At 49.3% G+C, this 20,071-nt stretch overlaps 1 protein-coding gene across 2 annotated transcripts in view; it reads right to left on the reverse strand.

The window, feature by feature from the left end:
- FHOD1 (formin homology 2 domain containing 1) overlaps positions 1 to 19,159 on the reverse strand; it is a 33,077-nt gene extending 13,918 nt beyond the window's left edge. The window contains exons 1-5 of one of the 2 annotated variants that reach the window (XM_083452772.1): positions 18,897 to 19,159; positions 10,025 to 10,131; positions 9,577 to 9,641; positions 2,222 to 2,289; positions 1,765 to 1,870 (exon numbers count right to left, since the gene is read on the reverse strand). In XM_083452772.1, the coding sequence (XP_083308898.1) occupies positions 1,765 to 1,870; positions 2,222 to 2,289; positions 9,577 to 9,641; positions 10,025 to 10,131; positions 18,897 to 19,097 (547 nt within the window). In that variant the 5' untranslated portion in view covers positions 19,098 to 19,159. The remainder of the gene's footprint in view (positions 1 to 1,764; positions 1,871 to 2,221; positions 2,290 to 9,576; positions 9,642 to 10,024; positions 10,132 to 18,896) is intronic. The other variant, XM_083452773.1, reaches the window with a different exon arrangement.
- Positions 19,160 to 20,071: the final 912 nt, after the last annotated feature.

Here is a 20,071-nt window from a genome sequence, read left to right on the forward strand (position 1 = left end):
TTATTCCAACACTGGGAACTGACTGCTCTTTTAAGGAAGGGGTTTTTAATAATGCTGTGCTGTTTTTTACTATCTGTATTTTAATACATTTGTTTTTGTTTTTGTTCTGTAGAATTTTAATTACTTTTTAACTATTCTCTTTTTATGTTTTTAGTTTCTTGTATGTTATGTGTGCCATTATAATTTGTGTAAGCTGCCTTGAGTCCCAGTTTAGAAAAAAAGGTGGGATATAAATAAATGCAATAATATTATTACTAATACTACTAGGAGTTGCTACACAGCAGATGGCAGTGCCCAGAGGAGGCAGGTGGGTAGGGCAGGCTAGCTGTCAGGAGTATGGATTGATTTGCACATCTGACAGGAATGACTTGGCACAAAAGGCTGCTGAGGCCAGGGCAGGCTGTTTCCACCCTGAGGTGCAAGCTGCAAAGTAAGGCTGCTTCCAAAAGAATCCTCTTTGTCAACAGGACCCACAGAGGCTGCCATGTCTACAAAAGGTTCCTTCCAGTCACAAGCCCCTGAGACTAAGGGCCAAATGAAGCTTTTAAAACCAGCCATGTGGGGGGAGTCTGAGACCTTCCCCCAGCTGCTGCTTGCCCCATTTGGGAAAATAGACACACAGTCACACCTTCCCTACAGCAGGGCAAACAGTACTTGTCCATGAGTGACATCAGAGGAAATCGCATCAGAAGGGGGGTGGGGAGCAGACAGAAAAGGTCTCAGCTCCTTCCCTCCACTGGTGCCATGGTCCTAGGAGAAAAGAGATGATCATAGAGACCAACATCTCCTTTAATTGGGGCCCAAAGCTCTGTCATTAAGAAAAAGTGGCCTCTCAACTTTTAACCTTAATACTTTAACTCTAAACAAGGAATAAGGTATGTATTATGTATTATGATGTGAAATTTGTAAAATCTGTAAAACCAATAAAGATCATTTTAAAAAAAGAAAAAGAAAGAGTGGCCTCTCCAAGACAGCTCATGAATTGCAGCTGAAATTTTACACGTTGAATTTTGCCTGCTTGCACATCCTCAGCTGAGTAGCCGGTGAGATGGAGCTATCACCACATCTGGAAGGCTCAGAAATGGGTCAAAACCATTAAAAAAACCTAACCACAAAAAACTTCCTAGTACAGCCAAATCTCCTCACCTAGCCACTATCCCTCAGCAGCAGTCTAAACCTGGCCACTGAAATTTTGCTCAGGCAGGAAAATATAGGAATGCTTAAAAGCAAACAGGAGAAATAAGTCCTGCAAAGCCTGCCTACGCCAGCTTTGGGTCTGCTCCCCATACTGGATTAAGCATCAGGGAGGCAGAGAGACAGATAGATACAAGAGTCACACACAGTCCTCACTGCCAGCATCCCTCAGATCAACATCGTACATGGGCAAATGCAGACCGCAAAAAGGGGAAGCCACGGCATCTGTCTGTTTATTAAATGTATACTCCACCCTTCCTCCCCAAGAAGCCCCAGGTGGCAAACAGCAAGGGATAAAATAAAATAAAATAACATATTTAAAACAATTTCAGTACAGATGAAAACTGGGAAAGAGCTCCACTTAAAAGACTCCTCCCAGAAATCTCTAGGGTGCTCTATCCTTTTTCTGGATGTTCAGTTGGGAATTGGAGGTGTCAGTTTAATTTCATCAACTTTGACTCTTTGGTGGGAGGTCCCAAATGTTATCCACTCTAGGGGCTCAGATTCTCTCTCTCTCTCTCTCTCTCTCTCTCTCTCTCTCCACTTCCTGCTGGCCTGGTGGTCACTTACCCCTGAGGATATAGTTCTGGTAATTCTGGTCAGCCTCAGCTCCCACTGTGATGAGACACGTCAGCCCTTCTGAATTCACAAACTCAGGCACCAGGTCCTTATCCTCCTGCAGCAGAAATCCAGAGAGAGGAATGTTTGCAATCCGCAGAAAAAGGTTGTACTGTGCATGCTCACCCCTCCACTTGCAGCCCACAATCTGTCTGGGAGAATCTCCTGCTGGGGGAGGGGACATGGGGGGAGGCTGTTTGCTTATTGCCTTCTCATATAGGGAACAGGTCTGTGCACACTCCAGTCTCACAAGAGGAGAGCAGAAGCTGCAAGAGCAAAGAGGAGGGGAAATGAAGAGGAGGGGAAATGAAGAGTCAACAGCAGAGCCTGGTGGTGTCCACACAGAGCGCTGGGCTGGCTGGCTCAATCTGCTGGGGGCAGAACAGGGCGGGCCTGGCAGGAGCCTTACCTGGAAAAGCTGCTTCAGTGAGAAGAGGGAGCGCCTCAGTTCAGGGCCCTTCGACCTGTAGAGCCTCTCTGGAGGAAAAACAAAATATTTCTGTCTGTAAGGAACAGGCACCCCTGGGTCCATCTCAGAGCTCCAAAAGAATCAGCAGCAGGAGGAGACCCCTCCTCACCAGCTGCTTTCAGGATGCCTGGAAGTGCTAACTTGAAAGAATGCAAAAACAACCTAATGATGTGGCACAGCAGTGACTAAGACTTGGGCAACCAGGGTTCAAGGCCCTGGGTGACCTGGGGCCAGTCACTTGCCATTATTTGAAGAAGCAAAACCAAGCAAGGCAGAATAAGCACAGTAGCTGCTGCTGACCAGAAACAACTGTCCCACCCAAAGAAGAGAACCCCACAAGAACCTGCTTCCCTTTTAATTTTACAAGTTCAGTCTTTTCCACCCAAAAGCATTTCTCTACTTGAGCACTTTGATGCAATTTATGGCAAGGAAAGGGGCAACTCCTCCGCCCCCCCATGCCTAAAAACGTCCTCCACTGTGATATAGCACTAAAGGGCTGAGGTTTGGGACTGGCTGCCATCCCTGAACCTGAGCACTTTATATAGCTAGAGGGAGTTTCTAAAAGAACTTTTAAATCTCATAGCATGCACTTTCTTATCTAGAAAGGGTGGATGAATCCTCTCCTACTTTCATACCGGTAACATCACAGACAAACCAGTGTAAGGAGCCCTACATCAGGCTGCCTTTGAAGACTTTCAGAAATTGCAACTGGTGCAGCTGCCAGGATATAGGCTACTCTCTCCTTCATTAGCACCACTGCCACGTGGCTCTCTCACACACATTTGCTGCCCAAGAGGGCTCCCATGAATCAGCCCAGCAACAGAAGCATCACTTCAGATGCTGAGAGAACAGACTGTCAATGCTCCCTCTGAGCCAGAACCTCCCTGGATGTTTGGAAGTAGCCTGCAATTTATCCCTCTATTTAAGGCCCCCTTTCTGGGCAAGCCCATCTTGGGCCAGGAGTGTCCAGCCATTCAGTCCCTCCTGGCCATCTGAAGTGGCCTGGCCCAGCCCCAGAGGGAGGCCCTAAGGGGTGCCTCATCACCCCCAGAAACCCCTGAGAACCGTGGGGCTTCCAGGGCTGCTTCTGGCAGATCTGCTTTCTCTTGTTCTTCCTGCAGCCCCCACCTCAACTCATGGGCACTGCACAGGCTTGCAACTCAAGTCAGACCAGACACAGAAGGCAGAGTGGAAAGGGCGAGCAGGAAAGGGCAAAGGGATGTGATTCAGTTGTGTGGGGAGCACAACTGTGGAGAATATTGTGAACCACCCTGAGATTTTTTGATGAAAGGCGGTATATACATCTAATAAATAATAATAAAACAAATAATAATAACAAGGCATAAAGGGCACCACGCAATGCCTATGGATTGGTACAGAACACATCATCTGCCTTATATGGAGTCATTAGACCACTTGGTCCCTCTAGCTCAAAAAGTATACATACACTGAGAGCCAGCCATGGCTCTTAAGGGTTTCACACAGAGGACATTCCTAACCTCACCTAGAAATGCTGCTTGTGGGGATTGAACCTGGGACCTTCTGCATGCCTAACGGCTGCTCTTCTACCCCTCCCCAGAAAGCAACCACCCCTGTGGGGCTTCCGTCTTCTGAAGCCAATACTGGCTCAGGTTTGGAGCAGAGAGAATCAGCTCCTCGGGCCAGCCCTCCCTCTCATCGGCCTTCCTGTGGCTGAGGATCTCTTCCCCGGCAGCAGTGGTGCCACTGTCAACAGGCAGGAATTGCTGATGCTCTTCTACCACAAAGCTATGGCCCTTTCCCCACGCAAAGTGGCACTGCCAAAGGTTGCTCCTTCGGCTCTGCCTGCCCCCGCTTCTTCCCAATGCCCCCATTCCGAAACAGAAGAGTAGCTGCGGCCATTCTCCTCAGGCCACCTCTGTGGGCCAAGCGCCAGAGAGCAGCTGTAGCCCAAGTAAGGCCAGCTGGCGCAGAGCTTGCAGTCTTCCTGTTTTCTGCAATACTATATAAATATCTCTTACAGCTTCCTATGCACAGACGGAGACCTCTGACAAAAGAGAGAGGGAGGGAGGCCAGGCTGCTCTTTCTTCTCCTCTCTCAGCCCAGAGCCAGAGCACGGGACCTGCACACTATAAACAAGCAAGCGGAGGGGGCTCCTCTTCCTCCCTGGAACAGACCAAAGCTCCATCGAGACATGGATGTGCCATTTGCAACTCCTTCCTCAGGCACCAAGATGTCAAGGTAGCCAGTGTCACTGACTAGTCAAAATGAAATTGCAGGTAATGCCTCTCTCCCTTGAGGCATTCTCTCTCAAAGAGAATGGTATAGCAGAGAGGTCACCGGCCCTGCTCTGCTGTGACTGCTGAACAGGTGGTAGGGATGTCCTGACCCCCTGCAGGTGGAATGGTAAGGCAGGTGAAGGTGCCCACCTGCACCCCCATTTTGCTGCCCACTCCATCAAGTTGCAGCATTCATAGGAATCACTGCTTGCTCAGAAAGGGATGTGGGAGGTACAGGCAGGCAAGCAATTGCAGAGACAGACAGGCAGTGGTGAAGGCAGCTGCCTCGGGTGGGGATTGAGGACAGGGTCTTAGCAGGTCCAGGGGGCTGGTTAGGAGGACGAGCACCTTGCTCCTAGCATCTTGCTTTCCAAGTCACTCTTACTTCACTCAAAGCACAGGGGCCTCACCCTGGAGTCTGCAAAGGAGCAAGAGTAGATTTTACTACAGCAGTGGCAGCCTGCGAAGGTGGAGATGAGTAGGCAGAACGGAAGCTCCACTTCCTCTATGAATGAAGACAAAACCTCCAACACTTCCTGCCTTGGCAGCCTGGTGCACAAAGGTCTGGCAAGGGAGCACATCTGCATGCCGATGACAGTGCCGCTGCTGGGAATGGGCACGTGAGCCAAAGAGCATGTGCACACAGAGGAAAAGAGCCAGACATGGCTCAGGCAGACAGGAAGGAAAGAGGGGGACAGCTCAGAAGGTGCAGGAGAGGAAGAGCCACTTGTGCAGCAGTCCCAATTGTCTTCTTGGGAATGTTGCTGCTCAAGAGGTCAGAGTCCCATTTCAGCAAAATGACAGCAGCTAAGTTAATGGACTTGGCCACTGCCTCTGGTAGGCTATGAGTCTGCGGAAAAGATGACACCTCCACCTAACAGCTGCATATTGCAGGTGGAAGGAAGCTTGCAAATGCACCAAGAGATCCCCTGTTATACAACCAACCATGAGCCTACCCACAAGTAAGCATGGTTACGGTTACGGTGAAAGACTCACCCAACAGGCTAGCAGTGAAAGGTATCTTCCCAAACGCTAGCTGCAGTCAATCTAGCCTTATTCTCACATGCCTTTACACATCATGCCTTCCCCCTTCAAATGGAAGTATGTGGGGCCTGTCAAATTACCAACCCTTCCAAAACTTTCTCATCTTCAAGAACCACAGGTTAAAACGTATGTAGGTTTCTCTTTCATTTTAAAATGATCTTATTGTGTGCTTTGTGTAAGCTGCCTAAGGAACCACTGTGTTCCCATGGGCTATTCACTTCCCCTGCCACGACAATGGAAGCAGGAGTTCTAGAAGGAGCATTTTGGCTGCCTGGCTCTGAAGCAGGACAGATTATTCACAAGTTCCCAGCTCCTGCATTTCAAGGCACACACTGTGTGACAACCTCCGGTGGAATAGAACTGCAGCACTGCCCTTCCCGCACATGTCCAGAATTAAAAGTTTGCCCAACTTGAACTGAATGAGGTTATGGCACTCTGGAGCTGTTGTGGCTTAAAACGAGACTGAAGACAGCCAACTGGGCAACAGGCCTAAATGCAGCAGTGGGAGCCTCCCTGGAATTCCTTGCAAACTTCACTCTGCAGGAGGGCACAATTGTTTCCACACTGAGGAATCATCAGCTGAATGGGGAGGTGGGGGAGCAGGGCAGGCATCTAGGAGAGGGCCAGCCCTACACAAAGAGCCCACAGACCTGGTGCCAGAAGGAGGAGAGGTGTCCCTTCTATTGCCTGGCACAAAGGACAACAGAGGGACGCAACTGGATATAACCCAAAAGGTTTCATCACGTGTTAAAAATTTGAACAAGTTTTTAAGACCTAAAAAGTGCTTGTTAATAATTGAAGGCAGAAAACCTAGGAGATGTCGCCAGGCTGCCCAGAGTGCTTCTTCAAACTCCTGGAATGAAGGACCAAACATTCACATGGACAGACATAGCAGCAAAGAGCCAAGTTCGTCCCCAGATGGCACCTGCTTAGTCCTCTTTCCCCATCACTTTCTGGGCAAGGAGGAGCACCAGGCTATGTTCAGGATCCAGCAACCAGGAAACTAGCCCAGTGCATTGAAGGGGAATTCAGCAGGCCTGTGCAGAGCTTGTCTGAGGCTTGGGGGCAGGAGTCCTATTGGAATAAAGTTATAACCTCAAACCAAAAAGCAGCCAGTCACTGGCACGGCCCCATGGCCAACGTAGCCCTCCAAGGCCCAGGGCAAGTGTAACTGGCAGCCCCACCCCCAAGCAAGGACCTGGGATTTAGACTTGCTTTTCTCCCCAGACTGTCAGCTGCTTTGTAAACTGAAAGAAGCTTCAAAAGCAACTGGTGATATGTAGGGGAGGTGGTCAGCTTTGTGATGGCAACTCAAACACCCCACATAGATGAGAACAGGTTGCTGGATCAGACCAGTGGCCCAACATCCTGTTCTCAAAGAAGAGGCCCACTAGAAGCCTATGGGATGTACATAAGCACGACATGCATGCAGCAAACTTCTCCCCTGTGGCAATTCCCAGAAACTGGTATTAAGAAGTATCCTTTCTCCCGCAGTGGTGGTAGAACACAGCCATTGTGGCTAAAGGACATGAAATTGACCATTTCATAGGCAATTTCATATTTCTCTTTTAACATCATCCAAGTTAGTGGCCATCATTATCTCTTGTGGAAGTGAATTCCATCATTTAATCACACACCATGTGAAGAAATACTTAATTATGTCTGTCCTGAATCTTCCAACATTCAGCAAGTCAAGTTTGAGAGCTAGCACGGTACATAGTGATAATGGTGATGTACCGTATCAGAACATGTTATTTGACCAGTGCGATAAAGCACACAGATTTTAATTAAAAGCTGGGAATCACGTCTTTTCTCACCAATGGAAAACATTTGTCTAGCTGGCTGTGGAGTCCCCCTCCCTGTAGGTTTCAAGAAAAGGTGGGGCAGAAAATATTGTATTAGAGTCTATCTTTTCCTGGGCAGAGTTATGTGAGACCAACTGGATACTTTCTGCCTAAGTAAAAATACCATCAGGGGTATCAATCAGCACCTACAGTCCTACTGCAGGAGAACGCAACCATGCAAACAGAACCCACTCCCCTCAGGGAAAAGGCCTGGCACTGGACACTTCTCTGCAGCTTTCTGACCCTATGTAGAGAGACCCTCTAACAGAGAAAGAAAGCAAGGGTTGGATAACAAAGAGGCAAGTGACCCCACAGAAACAGTACATAGAAATATCTGTGGAGGAGCATTCAGATAATGGAGTGCATTGGTCCACCACAACAGCAAGCACATTCCCCCCTCGGACACTAGCCTGCCAGGAACAACAAGGTCAAAGAGCAGCCTGTGAACTTTGGCTCCACTTCAGGATTGTGTCTGCCAAACCTTTCCCAGAATGTTTCATGAGTGAAGCAAGAACCCAAGTAGGGTTGTGACTGTATAACTTTAATTTGCAAAACTATGGCAGGAAAAGCAACAGAAAGCCATGTGTTTTTTATGATTCCTGCCGGGCCAAGGACTTTTCTCTTTTCTCACACTCCATTATTTGCCTGACTTCCAAGCTACATTCCATGGTTGTGTCCCCTTCAAATGATGCTCTTTAAGGGTACATATTTCCCAAGCAGGCAGTAACAGAGCCCTGGGAACGCAAAGAGCAGGGCTGTTTACTAAGCCGAACCCTTGTTGCCTTCATGGTCTCTTCAGTGTAGATTCAGCATCTTCTGCTAACTCCTTACAACCACCATTATCATCCGTGTGTGTTGGGACTGCAACCATCCTAGTCAGAAAATACTAACTAGCTACTGCTCTAACAATTGGCAGGTTCCTAGAATTCCTTGCTATATGAAAGATTAAGCAGGAAGGACCCCTCTCCACTGACTTAGTTAAGCATCACCATTCAAGCCCCTTCCTCCTCTTCTGAAGCTTGACTTCTTCTGGCCACACTGGGATAATGAGAAAAGCCACAGGGAAGAAGCCGGTGCTTCAGCACTTCCTCCCACCAGCATCCTCCCTCACTGTGGTCACCCAACTGCACCTCCCAGATAAACCTCGGGCTCTCCAGGACTCTCTCTTGGGGCAGTCCTGCTGTCCAGTACATGGAGTCTATTTTGAGTGCAGAGGGAGAGGCCCAGCAGCCGCCCACACAGGCTCCGGAAATACTTGCAACATTTATCAGCTCTGACAAGACTGGATGCAAACCAAGGGAAGCCCGGGAGTGCGTGTGCTGAATCATAAGGAAACAGCAGGCAGGACTGAAGCAACAGCAGAGTAGCATGCAGAACAATTGCAGGCAGGAGGCAGAGGGAAGAGGCAGCCGTCTGCTGGCTCAGCTGAGAAGCAACGCTGCTCTCCCCCTCTGTATGAGTTGTGAACAGTTGATTCCTTCAGTTGGACAAAGGTACCTTAAGGCTGCTAAGTAGGAATGGGGAATCTTTGGCCCTCTGGACAATGTTGAACAACAACTGCCATCACCCTGACCCATGGGATATGAAAGGCCACAGGCTCTAACTGTGCTGCAAAGCAAGGTGTCCCAAGAGCCATATTTCAGGCTTGCAAACTGGCACTGGTAATCTGGGTAAAACTTCAGTTTGGAAGAGTTTCTTGGTTGTTACACACTCAAATTAAAATAGGAAGAGATAATAAGCTTGACTTGTCTATCTTTTGTACCCTAGAGGGAGTAGAAATAATTGGGCAGACTTGGCGGTTCCAGCACTTTTAGCTTTGCTTACTAAGTAAAAATAAAAGCAAACCTACTGGATTGGATCACTCTTGAGGGCAGCAGAAAGTTTTCCAAGGCAAGTTACCCTAATTTGCACAGGAAAAATTCCAGATAACCCACATCAAGGTATTTTCTCCCCCGCATAGCACTAGAAGAAGCCAAGTTCAGAGTTAGGCAGCGGCGGCGGCAGCAGCAGCAGCAGCAGCAGCAGCAGCTGACCCTGTGTTAGCCCTCCCGTGGTCGTGCCTTGGAAGGCCAATCCCAACAAGTGCTTTCAGAATCCGTGGCCAGCAAGAGCTGAAGGAGCTCCAAGGAATAACAGAGTTGAGACTCACCCAGGATGGCCTGGACTCGGACAGAGAGCTGTGTGCGGAGAAGCAGGATGGGCCGTCTCCCTTTGCTGCAACGACAGGAAAGGAAACAGGACCTAGATCAGCACAGGCTCCCTGAGCCCCAGCCCGCTTCCCAAGAACACTTGCCAGCCAGCCACTGGGAACCTCATCCCCCTCCTCTTCAACACATTTGCTCACCAAACAGCTGAAGAGAGAAGATGCCACTGGCTCAGCAGGGAAGCAAGAGGAATTTGGGGCACTGACCACCTAACCATGCCAACTTCACAAGTGTGGACATCTACTAACAACCATATTTCGGGATCTGCTTGACAAGATTGCCTCAGGTGTTAGGGTTAAATGGCAACCTGTGAAGCCAGAAACCTATGGAAAGCGCTGCCCAATACAGGTTGGGAAAGAGTAAATATACCCCGCAGCGGAGAGATATTTTCACCTGATTTCTTCATAGAACCCTTCCAGCTCATCTTTCTGCTCCAGCAGGGAAAGCTCCAGGTCCAGGTAGTGCCCAGAAGGCAAGACTTGCAAGGTGCAGTCCTCCAGCTGCAAAACACAAGCACATCCAATATTAGAGAGGGAGTCTGCCTGCCTGCTCACTTAGGGAATCAACAGGGCAGCAAAGAATGCAAAACCAAAGTGAAGAAACAGTCCTGAGTAGCCAAAGCCAGGTGAGCAGTGGGCAGGTGAGCCAAGCAGGCTGACTAGCACAGGGAACAGGACCATCCCTACAGGCACCCTGTGCCCCTTCCCCAAACCCTTCAAGTTTAACAGAAGGACTAATTCAGACTCCCCCCTGCGACTCAAAAGACACAAGGAAGTGATAGTCAACTTCCCATGATTTGGGGGTGGTTAGCACAGAACCCTCCCTGGCTCCAGACATACCCTCAAGTACAAATACTTGCTACCAGAAAAGGTGGCATGCAAGGTTAAGCTGATCAGAAACCCACCCACAGCTTCCTCTTCCACCCTTGTGCTACCCTTCCCTCTGCTCTGAATGCGGGTGAATCGCCATAGGTACAGCTACGGTGGTGGGCTGGATGCCGACCAGGGGCCACTCTGTTCTAAAGCATGCAGAACCAAAGCCATTATGAAATAAAGCCCTAGGCTCTACGTCAGTGGTGTAGTCCCCAGGAAGGAGGATCCCAGGAAGGAGGACCCCAAAGCAGATCCTCCTGGCTCTGCCCTCCGGCTCAGTGCTACAGCCTCCAGCAGCTGGCTTTCCTCAGTGGGCGAGCAACAGGAGCCTTGGGGTGAGCAAAGAACTCAGGAAGGGTGAGCTGCAACTCAGAATTCTTGAAATGTGAAGACCATTCAGTGGATAAAAACCCCAGCAGAAGATGGAGGCAATGTCTGAAAATGACCAGCAAAAGAGCGAACTGCCCAAAGAGTGACTGCAGAAAGGAGTTGGGTGTCTCTATTCCACTTTCTGTTTACTGATTTTACTGCTTAAGTGGATTTTAATTGTGTTGTAAGTCACACGGAGAATCCTCTGGCTTGAGGAACTGAGTAGAATAGGTTGAAACTGCATAAAAGATTCCATTTCCAGTGGTAGCTTTGTGTCAATCTACAGGCAGCATGCCTGTACACAACTAGGATCTCTCATTTCCAGAAACTCTTTGCGGTCAATGTGATGAGGTTAGAGGAGATGCCAAGGTGGTTTGGCCCCCTGCCTGCACCAACTGAATGGACAGCCTAGGTGTTCAGAAAGAGGGACAGGAAAGAAAAGTGGTGTGGTAGGGGCTATTTCTGCTTTAGAAGTAGCAGAGGAAGCTTGTAGGAAAGACACAGAGATCAGCCTGAAGAGCAGAGCAAAGCAAGATTGTGAGGATGGTTCTTGGGAGAAATAGCTTCCCCAGGTGACCCAAGTATGCCAGATATGCTGGAAAAACGGGAAGTGAGGTGTCAGGCTTGGGAAGGGGAAAATGTTGCTAGCCCAATACTGCAGAGACAGGCAGGCTGCACCAAAAGCCAAGGCCTGTGGGGTTTCTCCCCTCCTCCCAACAGTTTGCCTTCACTCCCAAAGGCAGACTCCTCCACTGTCTCCAGAGACAGACGGATGCTAACAAGAAAGCCCAGAGAGATGCAACCAACTTCATCTCAGAGACAGGGAAGATTGAGATCTGCCGCCACACCCCTCCCTCCCTTTGCAAGACTTGCAGCTGACTCACCCCATGCTGAGTCAGACCTCATCACCACAACAGGAAGCTCCCAGCTATTCCCAAAAGCCATCACAAGGGGAATGCCTGATCTGAGGGGAATATTGCCTTTAAGCAAAAACAAAAAACAAAAACAAACTAGCGATACAGCTCTGTTTCCAAATAGTAGGCTTTGCATTGATCAGAACAGGGATAGGAAGCCCCACATCCAACACTCTGAAAGGCTGGCAAACTAGCCAAACTTGGATCGACACATTCATGCAAGGAGAGCTGTGCAATCCGGAAAGGGATTAGGCTGCCCCTCTCACCTGCTGCTCAGCCAGGACAGGCAGGGAGATGCTCCTCTCCCAGTGGAAGGCACAGCAGGTACTGATGCAGGAAACAGCTCCTCTTGGGAAAAGGGCTGTGATGCAAATCCCCTCCTCACCACCAACTCTTTGGTTGCTCTCCAAGGGCAGGCAATGTAGAGTTAACAAGCCTTGTGAAGAAGAAAGGCTGGCCAAGTCCCAGGCCTGCTGCTGCTGCCCCTCCCTCCTGTGATGAGCTTTGGCAGGAATCCTGCTCAACCTCAAAGAGGGCACAGTATTCTCAGTTCCAAGACTGATTCAGGCCATTCCAGTCCTGCCTGTCCACGTTCTGGACAGCTTCAGTGAAGGACAATGGGCCTGGGAAGGCAGAAAGGCATGTTGCAGGGCTATTCAAAAAGGCAACAGGCTGGCCTGTATCCAAACATGACCCCTTCACTCAAGGATCAGTGCCACAAGTGTCTCTATGCAACATCTACATGAAACTGCTTGGGGGGGGGGGAAGTGGCCCAGAGGCTTGGACTGAAGTGGCATCAATATGCGGATGACCACCCATACCTGCACACACCTGGCTGCACTTGGGGGTCAGCAACAGAGGCCCTTCTTTGCCCATCCCAAGGAAAGGTGGAATTGGCAGGGATGCGGCAGTGGCCACTCTCCAATGAGATTCATGGCCAACTGGGCTCCATCAAACAGCGGCACTACGGGCTTTCTAATGAGATCTTAAAACTTCATTATTCTTGCAGGATCTTTCTTGAAGGAAGGCTAAGTGGACAGGACTTTTCAACTGCTGAGCTTGGCTGTGTTTTAGTGGACGTGGGATAGTGGCTTGTTTTATTAATAGTTGTCTCCACAAGCTTTATCTATGACTATATTGTACTGATTTTCTGCCTTTTGTTGGAACGTTCTATATATTGTTATATGTTTAACTTGTATCTCATGATCAATTTTCTCAAAGACAGGATATAAATCTATTTTTAAAATGAGCACATGGAGTGTGCTGCCAGCCTCCCCTAAAGCAGAAGGACCACCTCTTTTGCCCAGGAAGTTGCCAGGCCATGAGCTAGCATGAGAAGCTTTCATTTTTAGGCACAGTGGTAGGGCATCTGCTTTGCATACAAAAGATCCTGAGTTGCATCTCCAAGGAGAGTAGGAAAGATTCCCTGTCTGAATGCGTAAGAACTGCTGACAGTTAGTGTAGAGTCCACGGTTAGAGACTCAGATATATAATCTAACTGCCAAGTGGCACCTGAAACCTAGGTTGCAGTCACCACAATGGAATGACTAGGGGCTTTTTTTGCAGTGAGGTATTATTATTATTAATTTCATTTCTATACCGCTTTATACTTTAAAGAAAAAAACCTCAGAGCGGTTTACATCACATTAAAACATCAAATAAAACCAATTCAGGCTTCAAGGAATATATTTCAGTTCCTCCTCCTCTGGCATTTTGCATTCCTCAGTTGCCAACCTGGCATCCAGAGATCTCCATGTGGTTGCAATTGGAGCCATGCCAGTTGCAAAATGTGCCTGGCTAATTTCTAACACTGGGTAGACCAGCGGTTCCCAATTGGTGGTCTTTGGACTTCAGGGGGTCCATTTACATAACAAAAACTTCTATACAGATATCAAAATTTTCAAAAGTAGGGGGTTCATAGCTTGGCTTCTGAAAAACAGAGGGTCTGCAGTACTTAACTAGAACCACTGGTGTGTACAAAACTGAGACAGATGGACCCCCAATGGTCTGCTTCAGGATCAGACAGCTTCTTGCAGTCACCATTTAAAAACTGCTGCAAGATCCATTCCTCCATAGGCTATAGGAGGAAGAGAGAAAATAATCCCTGATGGGGATCCTGGCTACTGAGAACTTCCCACTTCGGAATTAGAAGATGTCCAGTGGAGAATCTGACATTCTACTCATCTCAGGAGGAGGAAGAGACCAGAACTAGAAAGTTCCTAGCTCTCATATTTGTCCAGCAATGTGGCCATCATCTGAGAAAGGCTCACAAGCCAGACCTGTCCAGGCTGGCAGAGCTTCCAGAACCCATAACATCTCTTCTCATGGCTACTGTCCCCCAAAACTGATCCTCGCATCAGAGAAGTCAGTCTAGATGCCCACCTTTCTTATCCCGTTCCTTCCCCCTGCACCATGTGACCAGATTGTTTAGGCTCAAATTCTGCAGAAACGAAGGAGACAAATGTACCAGGACCACACTATTTACTTTGCACTTGTGCCCGAAAGAGAACAGCCCCTGATGATTAATGAGGGGTGTCACAAGCAGAGCCAACCCTTCGTGCCAACAGTGCTCAGAAAACAAGGAACATAATGACGAACAGGCACCCACGACTGCTCTGGCAGGCAAGCTGATCAACTCTCCTTTTGGCCTGGAAACTGAGGCTAAGCCCTGCTTCTCATCAAAACACAGGACTCTGTCACCGTGTGCTGAAGCTTGCTCTCTGTGTTTTCCGAAAGGGCCAGCCTGCACTTCTTTTTGAAGTGTGGCAGCCATGGGCCTCACCCAAGTCTTGAAAGTCAGAGGCTGTGGTTAGGAGGGGATGCTCAGCAACCAGCACTAGTCACAGAGCCTAGTCATAGAATCATAAGTTGGAAGGGACCCTAAGGGTCATCTAGTCCAACCCAGGAATCTCAACTAAAGCATCAATGACAGATAGGCATCCAACCTCTGCTTTAAAAACTTCAGTGAAGGAGAGTCTAGTGTAGTACTGCTCAGAAGTGCCACTTGCTCAGCTCTAGAACTCCTCCAGTTTTTCTGCTCCTGCAAGACATATGGATTTCTCCCTTGGCTGCTCTGCTTTCCAGCCCCTCAGAGTTCTGAGCCTCACCTGGGATATGCAAGACAGGCAGGAGATCAAGGCTATTGTCAACATGGCAACTTTCAGAATCTTCCAAAATAGAGTTCCCGGGGGTGGGGTGAATTTATCTGCTCAAATTTCCTGATGTGGCACAAATCTTATAGCAGCCTCCCACAAGCTGGCGCCCACCTATAACTCCCATCAGCCCCAAACATCTGGAGAGCAAGAGGTTGGGGAAAGTTGGCTCATCATTACCTGTGGCAGGCAATGGTAGTGGGGGACAACTGAAAACAAGATGGCCAAGAAACTAGCCTTCTTGTCAAAAGCAGTACACAAAGTTGGGAGTCAGGAATAGCCCTCCCAAGACAGAGGACAAGAAGTTCTTGATGGCCCTGAGTATACTTGGGAGAACGTTTATTTTTAATATTCCCAGATGAAATAGCTGAAACAAACTCCAGAGGAAAATCTGACTGTCACTGGACTAATTTTGGACACAGAAGCTGGTCTTTGCTGTGCATGATTATCCCGTCTGCTCAGCATACAGGAGAGAAGTTTCCAGCAACACCATTGCTTTGCTGCTACTAAAACCAGCACTCAGTCCACCCTCAAGGGGCAGCACCTTTGCTGCTTCATCAGGAATGCCCTCAGAATGAGGCCCCTTTACATCAGCCCAACATCTCCAATAAAGCTACGCCCCTACTAGGGCACACGTGACAGGCTCTGCAAATGCTTTTAGGATTAAATGTGGACAGACAAGACTCATTCCAGGAGTCAGAGTGTGGGTCATCTTCAGAAAGCATGTTTTGTACTCCAAAGGTCAGCCTGGAACAAGAATTTCAGGAACCAATTTCCCTTGTAAGAACTAAACAAAAAAGTGAATTATGTGAGGATATGACTAATGCTACTCACTAGTTAAAGTGATTTTCACACTCTAAAAGTAGGTAGGTGGGGGGAGAGCAACCGCTTAGCCTGAGGCTGGTACCTTTAATTCAGGCATGTTCCACCAGGTCTTTCAATGAGCTCTTGCACTTCCCACTACTCACCCATCTACCATGTAGCAAACTGATCTTTTGAGATCTACCCAGCATCCTTTTCAGTCTCTCAGCCCACACATCTCATGTCTACCCAACACTCTGCAGCCCACACCAATCACCTTTGTCACCACCTTTCTCAAGGAAACAGAGGGAGGATTTCTGTAAAGTTGGAAAGAAGGAAACAAGATGGCTCAGCTACAGACTGAATACAGGGAACAGAGAGGGCATTCAAACCAAGGCCTGCAGGCCTGTTCAACAGTGTACATGGGGGGTGGGTGGGCGGGAATCAACCAAGCTTTCCAGGCCCCCATTTGCAAACCACGGACTCTGTCATTGGCACCAAGCGCATACTGCCCACCTGTTCCATTGCCTACAATGGGAAGCTTCCTTCCAAGCCCAATTTCAGCAGGGAGAGCACCAGACACTCTGCAGGCACATGTATTGCCTGATACATGGTAACATAGTCAACAAATACAGTAAGAAAAGGAGAGCTAAAGAGGAAATATGAAAAGTTCAGTCTGGGAGGCAGTGGCGCTTGAGACAACGAAGGATCTGAACAGAAATATCAGCTGGGTGATGCAGAAATGGGAGTGAAAGGGAGAGAGAAAGCTAAGCTTCAGCCTCTGTGTACAAGTGGCCCTGAAAGCCATGGGAAAGTGGTCATTCAGTGTGTGGAGAAAAGAGCAGAAAACAACAAGAGATCCCCAGGCAGGCCCCTCAACAAAGAGAAAGAAAACAAAGGAAGATACTCCACCTAGGTAAATACTGAAAGAACACTTAGACAGGCAAAAAACCAGATGAAAACAGAATCAGAGACTGACTGACGGGCATAAAGTAGGGTGTGTTTGTGACCTGTGGCCCTCCAGATGCTGCTGTTGTACTTCCAACTCCCAGCAGCCAATGATCAGGGATGATGGGAGCTGTGACGCTCCATTCGCATAAAGAGAGTCAAGCAGGAGAGAGTAACCCCCCCTGTAGCAAAGGCACCAAACAAGGACCAAATAGTGACTTTCGTAGTGAGAGATCAACAGATTTTTGCAAGAGCAGTTCCAGGTTTAGAAGCCAGAGGAGGAAGGCAAGAGCTGAATTGGAAGATGGATAGCAGGAGTAAGGAGAACACTTCACAAGTTTGTAGGTGAAGAGTGGAAGGGGAAATAAGGCACTCCTGAGGAAGCCTCTTCTGAAGCAAGTATTTTGCATTGGGAGGAAATCCTCCATTTGCATCCACATCATCTTCACAGTAGGTATTTTCCCCAAAACTATAGCAGGAGAGAAAGGGCTTACATTCCTCCATCAAGACCATAGCAGCAATCCCAATTGATGAATCCCCAGTTGATGCTCTTTGCCTTTTTTAGGGCGGTGGCAGCAGCGGCAGAGGGGTGGGGGTGGGGAGTCTGCGTTAAATGCAAAGAGGCACTGAGGGTTAAGTCTCACTTAGCCCTCAATTCCTGCAATATCTGCAACAACTAGACTATAATAAGAGCTGTTGTTTGTGCACACAGCCTGGCTCTAGAGCACATGTTTAAAACCTAAGCACACTTAGTTGGAACGGCTCTGCCTGTTTGTTCCCAACCCCCTTTAGTCGCCAACAAAAAAATACCCCATGACTATTGACATGAGATATTCAGCTGCTTCATGCCAAAAATAAAGCAGCAAATGAAACAACAAATCAAGACCAACATCTAACTGTGGGAGTTCAGCTTATTTAGAGGCCAGGAGATGAAACGCAACCCAAACACACATCCTCCACCTCTGCTGGCCCAGGCTACAAGACACAACACAGGGACTATACCACTGAGGCAGCCAACAGCTGTTCCTAGGATACCTCTGCAAGGCTGACCAAACAGCATGACTGAACACCAATCTATGGTGATCAAAATATCTGCTCTGGCCTAAATATATGGTTTGAGTCATACTGGCACAGCAAATGCTACAGGTCCATCAATTTATTGTCAGTGCATACATTCTCAGCTATGATGTCAAGATATAAACTGGACAATATTCATTTATTGTATGTGTTTTGAGCGCTTATCTATTTCATGCCTGTGGCTGCCAAAAATTTATATATCATTTTAACTCTGTCATTGCTTTTTGTCTCTTGTTATCTCTGGACTGCAGAAAAATGTCATGTTAGACTGAGAATTGTGCAATGCAGGTAAAACGTACCTGGACTGCATTCTAATACACCACAAGGCCATCTCAAGTTAGGCAAGCGGACCTTCTATAGCCATAATTTTGCACACAAAAATTCTAAGCTGGGAACCACCCAACTTTTTAGAAGAAATTTATCCATGTTGTATTGCCAGGCAAAGCAGATGGGGACTGTGTCCAGAAATGCATCATCACTGATTTGTATGCTGCCTTTCTATAGTAAGACCACGTGCAAGACTGGTGGTTTAAAAAGCAATAAGAAATTTACAGAGCAGAAACCAAAAATCTAAAGGCAAGAGAGGAAGGCAGAAGGCAGCAAACCCACCCCCCATAAGTGAATGCTGAGCTTTGGGCACCCTAACCTCACTGTGGGGGGCTCCCCTTGGGAAGTTGTGCCAGCCCCAATCCCCCTTGAGCATGCCAAGAGTGCAAAAAAGGAGAAAAAGCCAGGCCTCCCTTGGTGGCTCTTCTCTCCTCCAGGGAGATACCTTCAGATGCTACTTCCCAGACGCTGGATCACCCCTCTCTCCTACCCCCACCCCAGCATCCTGCCCTGATAGGAACCAAGCACATGACCATCGTGGGGCTCCAGGAAGCGGCAACCTCCCCAGCTGCGGACAGCGCTGTCCTCCCCCCGCACCAACAGCCGCCGGGACTAGTAGCCACGGGCGGCGGCGCCAGCCAGCCCCATCCAGGGAGCAGCTGGCCCCGTGAACTTCTGAGGGGAGCACAGCCAGAGGCTTCTACCGCCTCCTGCCCCGTTGCACCTTACAAAGGCGACGGCTGCGGTTTCGCCTTCCGGCGCTCTGCACGCGCTCAGAGGCCGCGCACATATCTCTCTCTCTCACCGGGAGCGGGGCGTCGAGAAGGCGGTGGAAAGCGGGCAGCTGGGCGGCGAGCGGCAGCGCCTCGGCGACGGGCTGGGCGGGCGGGCGGCGCGGCTCCGGGAAGGCGGCGCACGAGAAGGGGTCCCCGTCCTCCAGGTACTGCAGCCGGCACAGCACCGAGCCCGGAGGCGGCGAAGCGGAAGGAGCGGGAGGCTCGCCCATGGCCGCAGCACCCAGGCTAGCCTCGCCTCAGTCCCGGCGAGAGAGTTTGAGGCGAATTGCGGGAGGGGAGAGGGGCGGAGTCGAGACACAGCAGAGGGAGGAGCTACTAGCCCCGCCCACCAGCCGCTGCCGGCCTCTACTGGCCACACACAATACACCAACACACACCGGGAGAGGCCTCTGCAGGCCACTCCTGCTGACCACTGAGAGCCGGAAGTTTATCTGCGTCCACAGAGCCCCAAGCTCTTTGGGCCTAAGGAGGGGGGCGTGCCGAAGCCTGATTGGCCGCCGCTGGCCTGGTGGGTGGAGCCATTCGGTGCCTGCTCCACGTGCGCGCGCTCCAGCCAGAAGGGGCAGCCCCGGCGACGCCAGCAGCGAAGTTTCCGCAGCGGAAGGGAACGAACGACGGACCGACCTTTGTTCGGTCCCTCGGTCCGCGTGGGCTGGGGCTTTTTGGTGAGGCACCCTTTCGATTTGCCTCTGCCTCGCAGGGGTAGCTTCCTCGCACCGGACGCCCTTTCAACCCAGCCTGGTTTTGCATGCCCGGGGCAGAACGTTTTTTGACCCTCACTCCCGCCGTGGCCATCTCCTCCCCTCCTTCCTTGGGGAGGGCGGGTGTCTCGCCCCCCGACCGCCTTCTCCGCACCCCCGGGCCCAGGCGCTGCCACCAGGAGGCAGAGCGCCCTTAGCTAAGACAGGCCAGCATTCATTTTAGGCAGATTTTATAGGAATGAAGAGGAACTTCTTTCAGAATAGATTTTTTTAGCTCAGAACTTTACATTTTTACTTTCAACATGCTTTCCATCTGCTTTAAGACCCAAGAGTAATTTCCTTTTTCAGTTTGTAAGTGAAGATAAGAGCTGGCCTGCGGATCTTTTGGGTTGGCCCCCTGCTTGCTTTTTATTGAAATATGATTAAACGGGTATATATTTATATTGTGTAAGCGCAGTTGAATTCAGTACGTTTTTTTCTGA

This window comes from Podarcis tiliguerta, assembly GCF_965153285.1.
Source record: "Podarcis tiliguerta genome assembly, chromosome: 8".
Classification (NCBI taxonomy): domain Eukaryota; kingdom Metazoa; phylum Chordata; class Lepidosauria; order Squamata; family Lacertidae; genus Podarcis; species Podarcis tiliguerta.